This window comes from Bos javanicus, chromosome 12 (assembly GCF_032452875.1).
Source record: "Bos javanicus breed banteng chromosome 12, ARS-OSU_banteng_1.0, whole genome shotgun sequence".
NCBI classification, from domain to species: Eukaryota; Metazoa; Chordata; class Mammalia; order Artiodactyla; family Bovidae; genus Bos; species Bos javanicus.
In genome coordinates this window covers 33,185,056-33,205,177 of record NC_083879.1, presented here as the reverse complement: position 1 = coordinate 33,205,177, position 20,122 = coordinate 33,185,056, and the positions used below count along the sequence as shown (strand labels likewise).

Sequence of the window (20,122 nt, the reverse complement as noted above, 5' to 3'; positions counted from 1 at the left end):
TCCATCCTAAAGGAGATGAGTCCTGGGTGTTCATTGGAAGGACTGATGCTAAAGCTGAAACTCCAATACTTCCGCCACCTGATGTGAAGAGCTGACTCATTTGAAAAGACCGATGCTGGGAAAGATTGTGGGCAGGAGAAGAAGGGGACGACAGATAATGAGATGATGAGATGGCTGGATGACATCACTGACTCAGTGGACATGGGTTTGGGTGGACTGTGGGAGTTGGTGATGGACAGGGAGGCCTGGCGTGCTGCGATTCATGGGGTTGCAAAGAGTCGGACACAACTGAGCGACTGAACTGAACTGATTCATCTCTTTTCTGGATTCATCCTTATAATATAGATTATGCTTGATATCTTTCTGGAGCAGTTCGCTCATCCTTGAGACAGAAAAGATGTATTTGCACATGGAAACATGATGTAATAGTTACAAAATTAGAAAAATCTTTTTTCAGGGACGTCCTTGATGGTTCAGTGGTTGGGACTCTGAGCTTCCATTGCAGGGAGCATGTATTTGATCCCTGGTCGAGGAAAGTAAGAGCCCACGTGTCACACATGGGATGTGGGCCGCCCCCCCACCACAGATACACACACAAAGGAAAGAAAAACGTCTTTAGGAAGGAGACTGAAAATGTCTCCAGGCATTTCTGCTTCTGTGAATGCAGGGTGTAGGAAGAGCACAGGTTTGGAGGCAAACAAATAGTCCTGTGACTGACTGTCTAAACTCTGCCATCTACTGTGTTAAGTCAGAGGTCCCCATCCTTTTTGGCATGGGGAACTGCTTTCATAAATTTTTCCACAGACCAGGGTGGGGGGGGCAATGCTTCCAGGATGATTCAAGAGCATTACATGTATTGTGCACTTTATTTCTATTATTATTATAATCATCAGCTCCACTCAGATCATCAGGCATTAGATCCCAGAGATTGGGAATCCCTGTGTTAAGTGGCAATAATACTTCAAGGAGCTCATGGGAGATTTAAATTGTGAAGTCACATTAAAGATTTAAAGAAAAATGACCTAAGAGTGGATGAAAGATAATCAAATCACAACAATGCTAGTTGAAATTATAAAACTCTGCAATACAAGAAGGGAAAAGATGTAATATGTAGGAAAGTGAAAGTCACTCAGTAATGTCCGACTCTATGATCCCATGGACTGTAACCTAACAGTCTTCTCTGTCAATGGAATTCTCCAGACAAGAATACTGGAGTGGGTTGCCATTTCCTCCTCCAGGGGGTCTTCCCGACCCAGGGATTGATCTCGGGTCTTCTGCATTGCAGGCAGATTCTTTACCGTCTAAGCCACCAGGGTGTCTGGCTGGAAAGCTGACAGAAGTTTGCAAGACAGCCACACTCTACAGAAAAGGCTCTAAGGATATGTCAGGGAAGCTAATATTCAAATGGAGGATTTTAAATGATCTGTTCCTTTCTATATTGGAAGCACAAAGGGTATAATCCTTGCTGAGTAGATGCTATAAATAGATAATGAGCCTTTGTATTTGTCATGGGATTTGTTTACTGGAAGATGAATGAAATTATTAAAGAAAACACTTCTTTGTTCCCAACCAGGGTACCAATTTACCAAACTCACTAGGCATTCCTGCTGTTTTCATGGAATTTTCCATACTGCCCACCATCGAATTTCACATCCAGTGCCTACCTGGGATCTCTCTGCATGCAGGTCCTTCCACAACTTGCAAAGCACTGAGATCTACACACTCTCATTTCTCCCTGACCCCTACTTTGTTCATTTCCCCATTTCTTTGTTCTCCTCTTGATTTTCTGAACTCGTCAGGACAGGCAGCTAGAACTTCCTGAGGAAAATTTCATCTGAGCGGTAACTGCTGGATTTAGTCTCTTGTTATGTGTGTGTGCATGCTGTTTGTCTCTTTGCGGCCCCATGGACTGTAGCCCACCAGGTTTCTCTGTCCATGGGATTCTCCAGGCAAGAATACTGGAGTGGGTTGCCATTTTCTTCTCCAGGGGATCTTCCTGACCCAAGGATCAAACCTGAGTCTTGAGTCTCCTGCATTGGCAGGCAGATTCTTTACCCCTATCACCACCTAGGAAGCCCACAGTCTCTTGTCATATTGGGGTCAAATGATCACACTCAAATGAATGGGACAGATATGTGAACACAGTTGTTTCAGGTAAATGTCTACACTGGCCAAGCTTATAACGTGTCCTCCCTTCTGCCCTCAAGAGATGCTTTACCTACGACCTCCCACCTCTTCACAGTGAACAAGAAACAACAAAATAATGACTTTTATTCCCCAGTGTTGTTCTGCCCTTTCCAGTATCACTGCCATTACTCTGGGTTAGATAATAACGGGTGATGATGATAATAGTAAAAATTTACAGCAATTGTTCCTTTATTGACTTTTTGCTTCCAATTTTTTTCCACTCCACTGCACTCTGCACCAGTCTTCCCAAAACATGAAAAATGATCTCACTCTTCGCCAATATAATTTAGCAAGAGAAACCTCAAGTCTGTAAAGTAAAAAGTCCTTAAGTCTAGTATTTAAAGTCTTCAGATCCAATTTCCAGGCCCCATGTCCCTTGCGTGCGAGCCCTACATAAACCATTTACTCCAAAGTTACCACCTTTACATAAACCTTTCACTCTAGGTGTGCAATACTCTCCCTAACAACGTCTGTTCACGTATCTTACTGAACAAAATGCATTTAATCACTAACTGGAAAGGAAAACTAAGTCTTGAGATATACCTCAATCTCACAGAATTGGCCTTGAGGTGCTTGTTCTTGTGATTTTGTCCAAGCAGTGTCACCACAGGAAACTGTCATTAATGACATGAACAAACATGAAAGTCAGAACAGTAACTCATTTTATTAACCGAGCTTCCATTTCTAAGAGCAAATGTCTTTCCCGTGAGGAGAGGGACTCTGTCTCTCCTCTATGGAATCCTTGACACCTGTAACAATGCCTGGCATCCAGCTGATGTGAAATATCGATTTCTTTCAGTGAATAAACCACAGTGGACCAACAGAGAATAGTTGACACGTTTTAATATTTATTGGTAGAAACAGATCTTCAACGCATACTTTGTGTTTGTTCTACATTCTCTTACTTTTGTTGTCATTGTTGTATTTGGAGTCTTTTGGCCTCCAAGTGAACTTAACATAGTATCTATGCATTTGATTCTTTACAGGTTTTTTTTTTTTTAGATTTTAAACTAAATTTGAGAAACCATGCGTGTACATTTTACTTAATTTAATCCAAAAAATGGTTTGCACTTTCAAAAAAGTCACGAAAAGGCAGAACTCAAATAACCTCTATGCTCTAAAATGTCCATGTTCCATTTCTGAAAAAAGAAATACTTGTTCAGTGTTATATATTGCTTGCTGTCTAGTAAGTCAGATTGTCAGAAACGCTTCATAAATTATCTCTATTTTTAAATATCTTAATCCACTTCCTCCCCGAGATGATCCTGCAAATATTAAATATTGTGCCATATGCAGTAATAGCCCAACAGCTTAAAATAAGAACCAAATCAGTAGTTTTCAGACTGAATATTTTAACCTTAAAATTATATACCTATATATACACATATTAAATGTAAGTACTGCATAATAAATTTAACATTTCAAGTAACTTAAGTGCATTAAGCAAACATTCAGCCAGGGACTCTTTCATGAAGATGCTTTCCTTAGAATGAAAAGTTATAGGAAGGCTTATTTAGATACCAATGTCTGGACACAGTATGAAGCCTTATGGGACCTGAAAGTCCAAGCAAAACCCTGCAGGACTTTTTGGACAAATATTCACTTGTAACCTACCAAACTGTGCAAATACAAAAGTGCTTAGCATGAACAAAATTACCAAAATAAAAATATTTTGAAGGTTATTTGGTTCTAGCAATATTAACTATTCTGTACTTTAGGATAATGTAACATTTGCATTTTAAACTTTCTATAAATTTACTCTTTTTAACAAGTTAAAAAAGCACACACAAAAAATAGTTCAAACTATAATCATCTGCTATTTTTCATCCTGGTAAGCGTATCACAAATGATTCAAGAAAACAATGCCTGAACACAGCTCCACGGTGGTGTGCGTGTGAGGGACTCAGGGCCTCACCCGCTGTTGGCTAGGCCGGACCCTAAGACAGGTTGCCGGCAGACGGGGCAGGTGCAGTTCTCTGAGAGCCACCGGTCGATGCAGTGGATGTGGAACTCGTGCATGCAGGGTAACTGCCTGAGCTTGTTTCCGGCCACATAGTCACTGATGCACACACTGCAGGCCTTGCCCGGCTCGCCGTCTGCACCACTGTGCTCGTAGTTTCGGGTGGAGAGATTGTCGATCTGCTCTTTGGTTAAACCACGCGTGGGGTCGTCATCATCCCCCTCGTTAAGCAGGAAGAAGTGAGCGAGGCGAAGAATGGGTAGTGTTCCCGTCTCCACTAAGTTACCTGAATTCCGTGCAGACCGGCCCACCACGGGGTCGCTGGCTAGGGTATGAAGAGGTGTGAGCTCCACGCGGGCCAGCCGGCCCCTGGGGGCTCCTCCCGTGGGAGGGCCGGTGGCCCCACCCGGGGGACCCGCGTCTGAGCGCAGCACTGGCCCATGCGAGCCATCGCTCTGCGCCTCTGACTCTGACTCGGCCTCCATGAGAGAACTCAGCTCACCAAAGCCAGTCATGATCTGCCTTAGGATTGATCGCAGCGCTGTGGAGGACGGCTCGGCGAGCTCGTGCTCAGACACCCTGCGTAGCGGCACGGTGATGGTGCTCACGTAGGTGCGCATCCCCGAGCGCTCCTGGCGTGAGATGCTGCGGTGGAAGCCCCCGCTGTTTCTCTCCAAGGAGATCCGGTTCTCCGCCAACCCCACCCGAGACCGAGTCCTGTTGGCGATGCTGTCGCGGTCGCTGCTCTCTCCGGGACGAATTCTCCTCACCTGCAGGTCCAGGGTGATGGTCGGGTGTCGCCGCATGGCCGCAGGCAGCCTGCTGGGCTCCTCCTCCTCCTCTTCCACCGTGATTCTGGACACGAGCCTGGAGTTGGAGAAGAGCGAGGACGCAGCCCCTCTGCCTTCTGGGTCCTGCTCCAGGAAGACCCGGGTTACCCCTCTCCTCCTGACAGACCGCCTGGTGCTCTGTTGGTAAGGCCGGCTCTCTCTTTGTGAATTATGGTAAACCGTACCACTCGGCGCCTGAATCGGCGACCGGCTCCGACTCCTGAAAGTAGACCGTAGTCTTATGGGCTCTAGTCTTTGGTTTGTATTCCTCACTGTGACATTGGTTCTGGCCCCATTTTCCCAGACATGGGCTGCTCCAAACCGCTGCCCCTCCCTCTGCCTGAGTTCACTTCTACCTGATGGGGTGTCGAGATGAGTGAGGGGGGCACCAGGTCCAGGACTGCCAGATGCACCCCCAATTCCATTTCTTAGTCTTCCCAGTGGAGACAGAGAGCCTTCAACTGAGCTCTGCCCCCTGGAGCCAAGGCGTGTCCTGGGAATGCGAGCACCACGGCTGAGATTCCCTGCAGCCTGGCTTCTGGTTCGCCTGGCCACAGGACTGCTTGGTCTCTGGGGCCCATCTGCAGCCTGATCTTGACCGACATCTGAGAAGGGCATAGCCACAGAGTCTTCGCCATCCATTTCAAATCCTCTGTTCTCGTGGTTGATGTGGATTTCCAGACTAAACCGAAACTCTCCACTGTGAGGGTTGGTTCGACTCACAGCTCTCCAGGTCTGGTTCCCATTCTGCCCACTTCGAGTTGCATTTCCTGTGCGAAGAAAGGTGTTTAGCCATTCCAGCAGAGAATCTTCATTCGAACCCTCTCGAGGGATTCCTGCGTCTGGAAAGCAAACCAAATCAACTTAACATCAATTCCTGAAATCTATCTTTGGATTTTCATTGAAAGCTTGTAAAGTTTTTATTAAATTAAATTATATTTAAGAACATCTGTGCATCTGAATGAATGAAAAACAGCCAAAAAGAAAATGAGCTTTCTAAAAGAAAGGTGTATACTACAAGCATACTATAATACACAGTGTGAATTAACATTATAAAATTTTAAATACTATTTGTGCAGTAGTGTGAAGAAATCTTCACTCTTGCTTTCTATAGGCCTATTATTGGCAAAATATTAAGGCAAATGAAAAATATAACCATTACTAAAACTGTACATTTAAATTGCTTTATTCATATGGCAATATTAATAAAACATAGCAAGAAAACATACATAATTCACTTGAATTTGTAGAATCCTTTTGGGAAAGGTAACAGTGTTTTTTGCAACTAGGTATTTTGGTAACCTTAAGAATCTTGTTTCTTAGAAACTGTCAAAAACATATAGCTCAAGAACTTTGGCTTTATGAGTATAATATTAGAACCATAATATGTCTTTGTGTAAAGAAAGGAAATTTTAAGCATTTAATTCAGTTCTCTATGGCTATATCCTTATCCATAAATTTGATATAATAATAGGATAGATGTCAGGGGATTATCATGAAGATAAAAGAAGACATGGTATATGATTAACATAACATCTGGCATGATATAACATGTGAGAAAGCACTCAATAAATGTTAGCCATTATATATAATACAATAAAATACATTTTCTGTTCATTTAGAATGTGAGCTGCATGAAGAAAAAACAAGTTTTGTCTCATTTTGTTCACTGTTAAATCCCCAACCTCTATTCTATTTGGTAGAAATCAGACTCTCAATTAATACTGCTGAATGGATCAATTTAGAAATAACTGTGCCCCTGATAAACTTCTTTGACTATGACAGTGCTACTGTGGGAAGCTTACATTTTCTGTTTTTAACCAGTGGGTTATTAAAGTACAAAACTCAATGAAAGGCATTGTAATGCATATTAACTACACAGACTTTACCCTTAAAGTCTGTTCTACTCAAAACCAGCTATTAAATGGGACTGCTTTGATTTTATTTCATTACTGCAATCTCTCATAAAAAATGTTCTTTTATTAAAGTTAAACCTGTTAATCAGCTGCTGATTATCAGTAAAATAAGCAACTTTAGCCATATTCTAAAAATATAAGCTATTTCATTTGTGATGAGTACATTTTCCATTAAAACATATCTCAAAGGACCAGTCTTACCAGCTATACTCATAGTACAATCTGCCTATATCAATGTAAAGAAAACAAGAGTTAATTTTCACTTTCCATTTTAATTTGCAAAGAGATATGAGTAAAGAGCAGGTAAACATTAACTCATTCTAATGCCACTTCTTTAATTACTAGGATGCAGTGATGATGATGCATGAAAGAGGTCACTCATATCTCACAAAATCTGTGGTCCCTTCTTCCACTGTAAATGCACTGTGACGGTCTTGGGAGCAGCCTGACAAGCAGGGTGTTCACAGGACTGAGTTCTCATCAATGGAACTGGAGTGGAAGTGAGAGAGCTCATTTTCAGGCAGATGCCTGCGCCTCCCTCTGGATCTACAACTGCCAGTTGGAACCTAGATGTGGTGGTGACTTAGCTTGATCATCAAGGCCGCACCCTGGAGCAGCAGCAGTCGATGTCCAGTAAACCTTTCTGCAACAGTGGAGGTGCTCTGTCTCTGTGCTGTCTGATACAGAAGCTACTAGCCACTTGGGACTATTAAACGCCTGAATATGGCTAATATGACTGAGGAACTGAGTTTTCAATTTTATTAAATTTAAATAGGCCCATGTGGCCAGTAGCTACTGCACTGGACAGCACAGTTGTAGAACCACTCTGCCGGCTGGGTGGGTCCCAGGAGGCTTTATGGAGTACAGTGTGTCTGCACTGGACTGTTACCGTGAAAGAGGAGTAAACTTATGTCTTCCCAATCAATGCACTTGGGGTTTTTAATAGTCTTCACCCTAATTTATACCATGATCTTGATATAATATGTGAAACTACTACTAACAAATACTTGTGGGGAAGGCAGTGGTAGGGCAGACCTTAATGCTGGCTCTACTTTTAATTCTATACACTTCTGTTTAGTTTGAATTTTTTTAAGCAATTTGTTTTTTGTAAGAACTTATATTATAACTTAGTATTTGTTCAGTAAAATGATACAACAAACACAAAAACAACACAGCAAAGCAACAAACAGGTTTTCCTGACTCAGTCTTTCTGTGTTGCTCTGTATAACTTTTTAAAAGCCAAGCTTAGTTATATTAATTTAAAAATAAAAACTAGTCTGTACATTCTAAAATTAAAAAGAATTCTGCTGGCAATTAATATACTATTTCATACACAGGAGTTCCTGAAGGCAATGAGTGTATAAGACATCTTTATATGCAACCTCTGTCCTATACTGCCGAACTGTACTGCTTTGCATATAATTCATAAATATTCCCTGAATGAGTATCACATTAAATCTGAAAAACACTAAAAACCAATGTCAGACAAGGTCCTGGAAGCTCATGTCTGCAATTACTCCAATCAAACCTGTTCCTTATGGAAAGGAGTCCATAGTACCTCTGGCGTTTGTCCCATTTCTCAAGTCAGGCTGAGATGCTATTTGTTCCTTGACACCATCTAACCGCTGTTGTAATTCTTCTGATGTTATTTCTCCTAAAAAACAGAAAAAAGCTCACTGAAATTCAAATTTTTAAATTACTAAGTTTTATGAAAACTTACGGTCAGACTAATCTTTAGCAATCTGTGAAAGACATTCTACTGTTTTCATTTCTATAAACTGAAGACAGTAGAAACTGTTTACTTGATGCAAATACACATCATTTTGGTTGTTTCATTTATTAATGTTTTATTTAAATTAAAATAAGATTTAATTTGAATCATTAATAAAGTGCTCCCAGTTGATATACTTAGGAACCCATAGGCTATAATTCTGTGGATTTTTGTCAGAGTTAAAAAGAAATTAAGAGGGGAATATTTCTAGAGAAAACTTCAAATATTTACCTGAATTTTACCTAGTTTATTATATGGGTAATCCAATATATAGTATGCAAATATGCAACATAGAAATATATTACATACAAACCTGCAAGTTTCAACCAGTTCATTGTGAAATTTGATTTGTAATAAAATTATGGGACACATCTGACTTTGGAGGAGTTATTAGTTCAACTAAATAAATATATAGTAACATGAGTTAGAATCAGGTTTGAAATGAATAGTATTTTATTTGTACAAATATTACTTAAGAGAAATAGGACCACATATGTAAATATTAGACACTATCGTGTACATGAACCAGTTGGTTTTTTTGACACTTGTGTAACAGTGCTATATATTCAATATTCTTGTTTGGTCACTAAGTCATGTCTGACTCTTGTAAGCCCATGGACTGTAGCCCACCAGGCTCCTCTGTCCTTGGGATTTCCCAGGAAAGAATACTGGAGTGGGCTGCCATTTCCTCCTCCAGGGGACCATCCTGACCAGGGATCAAAGCGAATCTTCTGCATTGGCAGGTGGAATCTTTACTGCTGAGCCACCAGGGAAGCCCCAATATTAACCTACTTATGACATACAGAAGTACGCCAGTGATTTTTCTATGTTTTTATGTTACAAAGCTCTTGAAGTCACCAAAACAGTACAGTGTATTTTGGAACAGGGAAGATGGGGGTAAAAACCCCTCCTAACGCTGAAACTTTTAATAATGCTGCAAAAGGTATTTTCTCTTTTACCTATCCCTTACCAGGAGTGCCTAAAAGATTATGGTCTCTCATCAGCCGGTAATCTTCATCATTGAGGTTGTTTATAAACTGGTAATAGGCTTCTTCTCTGTGGAGACGCTCTTGCTGCCACCTTCTCTCATTTTCTTGATGATGCTGGTCTTGGGATGAGGTTTCTTCACCACCATCATCTGATTGAGATCTAGATCGATTCATGCTGAGACTCCTGGCTTTCTGTTCAAACAACAAACACAAATTCAAGGTATTAGTCATGGACTGACTAAACACATGGCTTCATGTTTGTTTTTTTCATCTTCATTTTACAAATCTGCCCACTACTCAAATACTTCGTATGCCAAGTCTTGCAGTGAAAAACTTACATGTAAAATAAATATCAATACTAACAGCTCCTAGGCAATGCAACACAACTGGGCCTACTGCTTTGCTGAAAGCTGTCCCTGAAGTCAGAATGGATTTGGTTTCACCACACATTTCTCACACTTGAAAACCAAAGTGATTATCTGACTTTTACCTCTTTGACTCTCCTGTAAAGTTGGTCTAATATACTCCAAATCTCCGAATACTTCATGTTAGCATACAGATTTTAACCTTGAATTGTGCACATTCTTTACTTAATAAGCATAGGACTACTGGGTATTGGGAGGGTATCATTTACATTTATTTCCAGTAGGGGTTTTCTTCCCAAGATAAAGTTCATAAATGTAATATTACCCTCTTTGCATTTTGTTGAAGTAAAAATAAGTTAGCTGAACAGACCTGGAGTTGACCTCTCTTACACCTCACAGGAGACAATACTACATGCACAGCTCTGGGGATCCTGCAAGCACATCAGAGCTCTTGTGACTCTCCATAAGAACCTTGTTCCTAAGACTGGAGTGGTTAGTCCAGAGGCTGCTGAGTGCCAGTGAAACTTCCTGACCTTGCTGAGGCAAACACTGCTTTTGGATTATCCTGAAATGTTATTCCTGAGAAATTTACTTTTAAACCGTAAGGAAATCAAGGGAAGAACTATTTATTTCATAAATATCTTAAAATTTCTTAAACATATCTAAGTCGTTAAAGCTTCAGTTCTCAACTGGGAATGCATATCAAACTCACTTGAGGAAATTTTCCAGAATACAGATGTCCAGAGTTCATCTCCAATCCAGGTCAAAATTTTCCAGGGTAGGGCCCAGGTCTAACTTCAAGAGCTAATTTGGGTGTTCTGTGGCTGAAATGGGGCTTCCTGAGTGGTGCCAGTGGTAAAGAATCTGCCTGCCAATGCAGGAGATGTAGGAGACACAGGTTCAATCTCTGGGTCAGGAAGGCTCCTGGAGGAGGGCATGGGAACCCACTCCAGTATTCTTGAGTGTGGGTTCTGGAGAATCCCATGGACAGAAGAGCCTGGTGGGCTACAGTCCATAGGGTCACACAGAGTCAGACATCACTGAAGCAACTTAGCATGCATACACGTGGCTGAAATAAACCATTCCTTGACAATTTCCAGTATGTCACTAACAGATATGTATAAGACAACATGTAACTTAATAGAAGCTAGAGGGTCAAATGACTAGGTGGCCAATGAAACAACTGTTATAACTACGACTCAGTGTTTAACAAGCAAACTACTGATATTTTGGGCTTCCCCGGTGGCTCAGTGGTAAAGAACTGCCTGCCAATGTAGGAGACTCCAGTGCAATCCCTGGGTCGGGAAGATCCCCCGGAGAAGGAAATGGCAACCCACTGCAGTATTCTAGCCTGGGAAATCTCATGGACAGAGGAGCCTGGTGGGCTACAGTCCATGGGGTCGCAGAAGAGTCGGACATGACTGAGCAACTGAGCAACAAACAATGAACTGGTACTTTAAAAACAAAGTGAAATTAGCCCAGGAGTGTAACTCATTGTATGAGTTAGCTACTACCCAATCTCACACACAGTCTAACATTAAATTACAAGTTTTTTTTTAAACAGGGATAACGTCATTTTTAAAAGATCTGTAGCACTATGTAATCATATGCAAATGAACATTATCAAAAATTTCCAATTTCTTTTCATGTTGCATGGTCAGGACTAGCCCATCATTAGCAAAGACTGTATTTGATAGGTACGGCAGTAATGTGACTCTTGTATATTAAAAGATTTTAAAAATTTGAAACCGGTCACAAGACCAAACTAAATTAGTATTAGTCAAAACTTTTGTGCTTCTCCTCAAAAAGGTAATTCTCTCGTACAATTAAACACAATTAAATCCAAGTGAATACCTTCTTAGTTTCCTTTCAACATGCTTTTAACATACGCAGTGGCATCCGTCCTTCCATTGTTTGTGCTTTTTTTGACGGCTGCTCATCTAAAGAGACAAGAGAGTGAATGAATTCAGTCAATGGCTTCTGGGAAGGCGAGGAAACGGGCTACACGTCTCCAAACTCGGCTGCAAAGCCGAAGCAAAAATCTTTAGTGAATTCTGTGGACAGACTCACCTAGAAAACGAGATGCCCGAACAACTAGGTCATGAACCCCCGCCACCCTCCCCGCAGCAGAAACTAGGCCTCTCCCAAGGTGACAGTTCCTTTCAGGGCCCTTCTTCCCACCCCGCTCCCTCTCGGAGGCAGTCGGGCTTGGGGGCCTCAGGCTCACTTCTCAACCTTCACTTTCTCGCCACCCCTGCCCTCCGCCTCCGATACCGGCTCCTCTCCTGGCCGTTGCGACGGAAGCGCGCGCCGGGGGTAGGGTCTCCGGAACAATAAACAAACGAGCCCAGGGGGCCCGACCAACCTCCTCCCAAGCCGTCCCCGAGTAACGAACGCTTCCCTTGGCGACCCAGATTCCCAAGGGAGGCGGCTGACAGACTGCGCCTCAGCGCCAATCACCGGCCAGGGCGGTGCAGCGGGCGCGCAGGTAGCCAATCAGAGTAGAGGCGGGGCTCGGGGCGGTCCCTCAGGGGGCGCGGGGGGCGAGGGCCGCGTCTCCCGGAAGTTCGCGGGAGGCCTGGAGAGTTCCTAGGACCTCACCTCGCCGGCGATCGGTCCGCTTCCCGGCGGACGGCAGAGGAGAAGCGTGCGTCCTGGAGGCAGTGACCCCGACGGCGGGCGGAGCTCGCATCCGCGCCTCTGGAGGCTGCTGCCCTCTGTGGGCGTCTGCTGAGGAGAGGCCTCTTGCTGTGCCGCGGGACAGTCCCGCAAGGCTCTGGAGGCGGGACAGCCGGGCCGCGCCCCCTGCGCGACTGGAGATGCTCGCTCCACCGCTGCCGGGCGCACGCCGGTACGACCGGAAACCGCGTCCGGCGGGGCCCGGGAGGCGGCGTCCAGCGTTCCGGCCCTCGGCGCTGGCGGTCTCCGGGCCGCCCTCCCCGGTTGGCGTGAAGCCCAGCTGTAGGCTCCTATCCCTGGATCGCCTGGGTACCGCGTAGCTCAACACCCAGCCGCTTTCCCGTATCGCTCGTCGGAAATTGCCAGCCCTCGTCAACTCTCGAGTGCTTTTTACTCCTGTTGCTTCACCTTCCCGCTAGGAAGGCGCGTTGAAACTCTCCCCACAGTCGTGCCTCTGGTTTTATTTCTGAGATGTGACGCTTTCCAGACTCGCCTCACACCACTCGTTAAACCCTTGAGTCCCTGTTCAGCCTGGTAGGGGCTCCCCGACTTCCCTATGGTCCAGAAGACTCAGTCATTGTGCGGGTGCTCACAGTGCTGTGATTCTTCATTCATTCACTCATGGCCTTAACTGGGGAGCCGCTAGTCGATCCCCGCCATCACCCTGAGCTCCTGGGTAACAAGCCGGTGTGAGCTTGGGAATCCATGAGCTACCAGTGTCGTAGGGGTCGACGGACGTTTGTTGGTTTGCTTTTTAATTGGCATAGTTATTAGAGACTAAAAATGGAAATGTATAAATGATGCCGCCTGCAAGCCCCTTCACTGTCATCTCTGCCGCGTACTGCTACAGACTGGACTCTTCTTGGTATCTGGGAACTACTTGAAATTCAGTCTTGGGAACTCCTAGGCAACCCCAACCCTACTTTTACCTAATTTCCTTTATCTCCCAGGACTCATTTCATATCTCATGGTCAAAGGGTTTTTTTCTCTGATACCTCTGACTTGACACTGTAACGCCAACCTCCAGACACACATAAAACTAGGCCCATGTCCTTTCTATGGGGGCACCCATAGCTTCCTCTGTGGACCTGTTTTAGTATTTACTCATTTTGCTGTTCAATCCCTAAGTCTCATCGGACTCTTTGCCACCCCATGGACTGTAGCCCACCAGGCTCCTCTGTCCATGGGGATTTCCAAGCAAGAATACGAAGTGGGTTGCCATTTCCTTCTCCAAGGATAACAAATATTTACTGGGTGCTGCTAGGAATTAGGTGCTAGTGATAACAGCAGAAGATGAGACCAACCAGGCCTCTTGCCCTCCTTTTCAATTGAAAAAGACAGCCACTGAGTAAGTTCCTACAATGATGTGATTTTCTGTTCATTTATAGGTCTCTTCCATCTAAGGTCCAAACTCCTTCCATTTGAACAAATGGTTTCATTCATTTTTATAGTCCCAGAACTCAGCACAGGGCCTGGCACAACATGTCCCCCAGACAACTGCATGAATGAGCAGAGAAAAATGCACTTGAGGCTGCCTTGGGAGACCAGTGGTTAGATCTCCACGCTTCCACTGTAGGGAGCACAAGTTTGATCCCTGTTTGGGGAACTACGATTCTGCATGCTGTGCAGTGTGACTGAAAAAAGAATGCAAACTTTTTACAAACAGGATTAATGCATGTTAGTGCAATGACCTCAAGAACTGTGAGTACAAGTTTGAGAAAATCACACGAGAGATCTAAAATTCAAGCAGAAATCATTTCAAGTATCTATATGAGTTTTAATGAGTATAATACTCCCTGCTGCTGCTGCTGCTAAGTCACTTCAGTCATGTCCAACTCTGTGGGCCCCATAGATGGCACCTACCAGGCTCCCTCATCCCTGGGATTCTCAAGGCAAGAACACTGGAGTGGGTTGCCATTTCCTTCTCCAGTGCATGAAAGTGAAAAGTGAAAGTGAAGTCGCTCGATCATGTCCGACTCCTATCGACCCCATGGACTGCAGCCTACCAGGCTCCTCCATCCATGGGATTTTCCAGGCAAGAGTACTGGAGTGGGGTGCCATTGCCTTCTCCCATAATACTCCCTACCCAAGGAATAAAAAAATATAAAGTCTAACCATATAATTTACCATGTGGAAATTTCTACAGATTTCTGTGGACAGATGGTCAGGTAATGTACCGAACCTGAATCTAGTATCTTGCTTCAGTTTTGTAGCCCAAGATAAAGTGACTCTACAAGGGTTCTAGATATGATAACTGGGACAGAGAGATGGATCACTCTGGATATCTGTATTTCTAGGTCTCATAACCTGCCGAAACCCTAACCCTAACCCTAATTAATCTCATTTACTGTAGTAGTACCTGGCCTTTTTTGTGTGTCTTTTTTTTTTTTTTTTTATTGAAGGATAATTGCTTTACAGAACTTTGTTGTTTTCTGTCAAATGTCAACATGAATCAGCCATAGGTATACATATATCCCCTCCCTTTTGAATCTCCCTCCCATCTCCCTCCCCATCCCACCCCTCTAGGTTGATTCAGAGCCCCTGTTTGAGTTTTCTGAGTCAAACAGCAAATTCCCGTTGGCTATCTATTTTACATATGGTAATGTAAGTTTCCATGGTACTCTTTCCATACATCTCACCCTCTCCTCCCCTCTCCCCATGTCCATAAGTCTATTCTCTATGTCTGTTTCTCCATTGCTGCCTTGTAAATAAATTCTTCAGAACCATTTTTCTAGATTCTGTATATGTGTGTTAAAATATGATATTTATCTTTCTGTTTCTGGCTCACTTCACTCTATAATAGGTTCTAGGTTCATCCACCTCATCAGAACTGACTCAAATGTGTTCCTTTTTATGGCTGAGTAATATTCCATTGTGTATATGTACCACAACTTCTTTATCCATTCATCTGTCGATGGGCATCTAGGTTGTGTGTCTCTTAACTACAGGACTTTTTACAATTAGGAATAAAAAGGTATAAAAGAATTAAAACTGTATCATTAAAAGGATCTTCTGTATGTTTTCTGTTTTATGTACTGAAAATGTTTAAATGATCTTGGCTTCTTACAATGACAACCTTAATTGAAATTTAAAATACAGTTCATGGGGTCACAAAGAGTCAGACGTGACTTAGCAACTGAACAACAACAATAAAAGGGCATTACTTTGGGAAGGTATTGGCTTTGGGTGATGAGTTAAGATCCCAGCAATATCTGAGTTGAATTTCAAAGAGGTGACAGGATTTAGAGAAGTAAAGAAGGAAGGGGAGTGTGAATGAGGGAAAGAGGGGAATGGTGATTGTTTAGAGAGAATCAATAAACGTGTCCTGCGTAGCGATTCCCAACCTTGAATGCCCATTAGGATCACCAGGGAGCTTTAAAAATCCAAGTGCTCAGTTGCAGCCCAGATCAATTACACCAGAATTGCTAGAGTGATTCACCAGGTATTTTCAATGGACACCCAAGGTCACAAACCACTGTTTAATTGGATGGAAAGCAGCATAGGAGAAACTGGTTAGGAACCGTAGTGGAGACTCGGAAGAGCTCAGACTGTGGGAAACGTAGCTATGTGGAGCTAATGAATCTAATTCCAACGTTTCCACTGCAAGCTGCCTTAAGGTGTTTTCATCATGTCAGGCTAAAGTAAATAAAGGCTGGAATATTAGATAAAGGAGCCAGGCTGTAGGCGGTGAAAGGTCACACAGGATCCTTGAAGATTTCTGAGCGGAGTAATGATGTAAATAAAACAGCGTTTTAAAATTTAAAAAGGATATAGGGTTTCAGAGAAAGAAGGACAATCATCTGATGGAACTTGACCTTGGGCTAGTAAGGGGAAGGGTTATGAAGGGTGGAAAAGCCCCAGAGTTTCTGAGCATGGATCTGCACGGAAACAAATAACCTTACATATCAAGTATCAGGTGGTTGCAAAGGTGACCTAATCGTGTTTGTGTTCGATAGAAAGAGAGCTCTGTGGCTCACAGGAGACTCATGACTGGACAGGAACCAGCCAGAAATGACTCAGCTTTTCTGAGTAGCATAGTCCAGCTATGCGGAGGGTGAAGCATATTGGAATGAAAAACCAGAGTAAGATGTTAAACCTTGAAAAACTAACATGAAACTAGACGGTGATCCTATAGATTACTTGCTACACTGTGGTATAGCAAAATAAACTTTGAAATGAAAATTAAAGTCATATGCTTATTCAAGAAAAAAGGTGTCCAGAAGAGGGATAAAAGGACAATATTATATTCCTGAATATCAATTTAAAGAGGTAAATTTTCTTTAAAAGTTACAGAACACGAGAGCAGAATTCATCATCAACAAATGGGAGAAATTTTCAGTTTGCGACATTCTTACTGGTCACTGTAATGGGAATCTCTTAGCTAAGAAAAGTAATTTTTTAACCTGTTATATGTATTTTTTCAGCTGTCTCTTTTACTTAGTAGGTATTTGATGGAAGAGTCTTGACACCATACATAGACATTAATGAAGCAAGGGATGAGTGTAGGCATTTTTAAAATTATTTTGCAAAACATTAAATTAAAAACATCAAGCTAGTGTTAAAAAGAGGGGAAATCCTGTCTTCATTTCCCTCCTGACCCAGCTTAAATGTCATAGTCTGTCCTTTTCACTCACTGCTGCCAATAATCCTCACTTGCCATCCCTCATCTTTTCATCCTACCCAGCTGGCAGGGCCCTAATCCAGGATGAATCCAACATCTGTCTTTGTCTGGTCTCCACCTGGGCTGTTGAGTGCTGGTGTCAAAAACCTCACAGCAGGGCAGACGGATACTGATACACTGCATGGCTGCACCTGCAGATGGGCCCTTGACATTGGCTGGAAGTCCTAGGACGGCCTGCCAGCTAACTCTCTGATTCCGCCCAAAGGTTGTTTTCAACCTGCAGTCTTTTCAGGTATGAAATCATTGCTTTCTCTCCTTCCACACCTGTCTGCTCATTCACAGCAGGCAAACTTTTACCATATAGAGAAAACCAAAGCCATCTGAAACAGAACTACTTTCACCAAATCTACAGAGTCATATATATCCATGCCTGGTTGGAGAAGACTCTTGAGAGTCCCTTGGACTGCAAGGAGATCCAACCAGTCCATCCTGAAGGAGATCAGTCCTGGGTGTTCATTGGAAGGACTGATGCTGAAGCTGAGACTCCAATACTTTGGCCACCTCATGTGAAGAGTTGACTCATTGGAAAAGACCCTGATGCTGGGAGGGATTGGGGGCAGGAGGAGAAGGGGACGACAGAGGATGAGATGGCTGGATGGCATCACCGACTCAATGGACATGAGTTTGGGTGGACCCTGGGAGTTGGTGATGGACAGGGAGGCCTGGCGTGCTGCGATTCATGGGGTCGCAAAGAGTCGGACACGACTGAGCGATTGAACTGAACTGAACTGAACTGGTAGACAGAAAAGCATGGATGATATTTTGCACTTCCTATTCACAAGAGGTGAGGTCTACTTGCCCAGTCTTTGAAACTGGGCTGATCTTGAGTCTTGCTTTCACCAACAGAATGTGGTAGAAGTGATAACATCTAAGTTCCAGAGCCCCAGCTTCAAGAGACCTTAACACTTTAACCTCTGCCATTTAAGAGCTCTCCCAGGTGATGTAGGAAAATGTGAGACTGGACTGCTGAGCCCAGCCAACCCCCAGAAAGGCGAGAAACAATCAATTTCTGTTTCACACCACTGTGTTTTGGGGTTGACTGTAGGGCAGCAGATCTGTGACAATAGTTTGTGTCCTTTTCTCCTCCTACCTGTTAACCACAGAGGAGATGTTCATGCACAAGTCTCCCCTCTCTGGTCCAGTCTCTTTTGCTAGTTTAGGGGTCCATAACTATTCATCATTCTTATTAATCCCTTATAACCGGTTCCATTGAATTAAGGAAATACCTCCAGTCTCTCGCGACTAACAAAGCTTCCTTTGATCTTATGTTCACTCCCAGTTTTAGCCCTGATGCTGTAGGCTCTACTCATCTCCCTTTCACAGCTAACATCCTGAACGAGACTAGTAATAGCTAACATACACGAACACTTACCATAGCTAGGCACCATTCTAAATACATATATTACTAAGTGCCTTAACCATGACAACTACCTCAAGAGGTTCAGTTCAGTTCAGTTCAGTCGCTCAGTCGTGTCTGACTGTTTGCGACCCCATGAATCGCAGCACGCCAGGCCTCCCTGTCCATCACCAACTCCAGGAGTTCACCCAGACTCACATACATCGAGTCAGTGATGCCATCCAGCCATCTCATCCTCTGTCGTCCCCTTCTCCTCCTTTCCCCAATCCCTCCCAGCATCAGAGTCTTTCCAATGAGTCAACTCTTCACATGAGGTGGCCAAAGTATTGGAGTCTCAGCTTCAGCATCAGTCCTTCCAATGAACACCCAGGACTGATCTCCTTCAGGATGGACTGGTTGGATCTCCTTGCAGTCCAAGGGACTCTCAAGAGTCTTCTCCAACACCACAGTTCAAAAGCATCAATTCTTGGGTGCTCAGCCTTCTTCACAGTCCAACTCTCACATTCTATGACCACTGGAAAAACCATAGCCTTGACTAGACGGACCTTTGTTAGCAAAGTAATGTCTCTGCTTTTGAATATGCTATCTAGGTTGGTCATAACTTTCCTTCTAAGGAGTAAGCGTCTTTTAATTTCATGGCTGCAATCACCATCTGCAGTGATTTTGGAGCCCAGAAAAATAAAGTCTGACACTGTTTCCCCATCTATTCGCCATGAAGTGGTGGGACCGGATGCCATGATCTTCGTTTTCTGAATGTTGAGCTTTAAGCCAACTTTTTCACTCTCCACTTTCACCTTCATCAAGAGGCTTTTGAGTTCCTCTTCACTTTCTGCCATAAAGGTGGTGTCATCTGCATATCTGAGGTTATTGATATTTCTCCCAGAAATCTTGATTCCAGCTTGTGTTTCTTCCAGCCCAGCGTTTCTCATGATGTACTCTGCATATAAGTTAAATAAACAGGGTGACAATATACAGCCTTGACATACTCCTTTTCCTATTTGGAACCAGTCTGTTGTTCCATGTCCAGTTCTAACTGTTGCTTCCTGACCTGCATACAGATTTCTCAAGAGGCAGATCAGGTGGTCTGGTATTCCCATCTCTTTCAGAATTTTCCACAGTTTCTTGTGATCCACACAGTCAAAGGCTTTGGCATAGTCAATAAAGCAGAAATAGATGTTTTTCTGGAACTCTTTTGCTTTTTCCATGATCCAGCGGATGTTGGCAATTTGATCTCTGGTTCCTCTGCCTTTTCTAAAACCAGCTTGAACATCAGGAAGTTCAGGGTTCACATATTGCTGAAGCCTGGTTTGGAGAATTTTGAGCATTACTTTACTAGCATGTGAGATGAGTGCAATTATGCGGTAGTTTGAGCATTCTTTGGCATTGC

General features: G+C 43.4%; 1 protein-coding gene across 5 annotated transcripts; it reads right to left on the bottom strand.

Annotated features, from left to right (window-relative positions):
* Positions 1–3,013: 3,013 nt before the first annotated feature.
* RNF6 (ring finger protein 6) lies at positions 3,014–12,856 on the bottom strand. 5 transcript variants are annotated; one of them, XM_061434925.1, is made up of 5 exons: positions 12,620–12,856; positions 11,873–11,958; positions 9,635–9,845; positions 8,452–8,547; positions 3,014–5,819 (listed from the first exon to the last, which is right to left on the bottom strand). In XM_061434925.1, exons 3-5 carry the CDS (start codon positions 9,825–9,827, stop codon positions 4,099–4,101), a joined length of 2,010 nt encoding a protein of 669 aa, XP_061290909.1. In that variant the 5' UTR covers positions 9,828–9,845; positions 11,873–11,958; positions 12,620–12,856; the 3' UTR covers positions 3,014–4,098. The 5 variants fall into 5 exon arrangements, with proteins under 5 accessions (XP_061290909.1, XP_061290911.1, XP_061290907.1 ...); XM_061434927.1 differs by lacking the exon at positions 12,620–12,856 and adding an exon at positions 12,384–12,481; XM_061434923.1 differs by lacking the exon at positions 12,620–12,856 and adding an exon at positions 12,246–12,401.
* Positions 12,857–20,122: the final 7,266 nt, after the last annotated feature.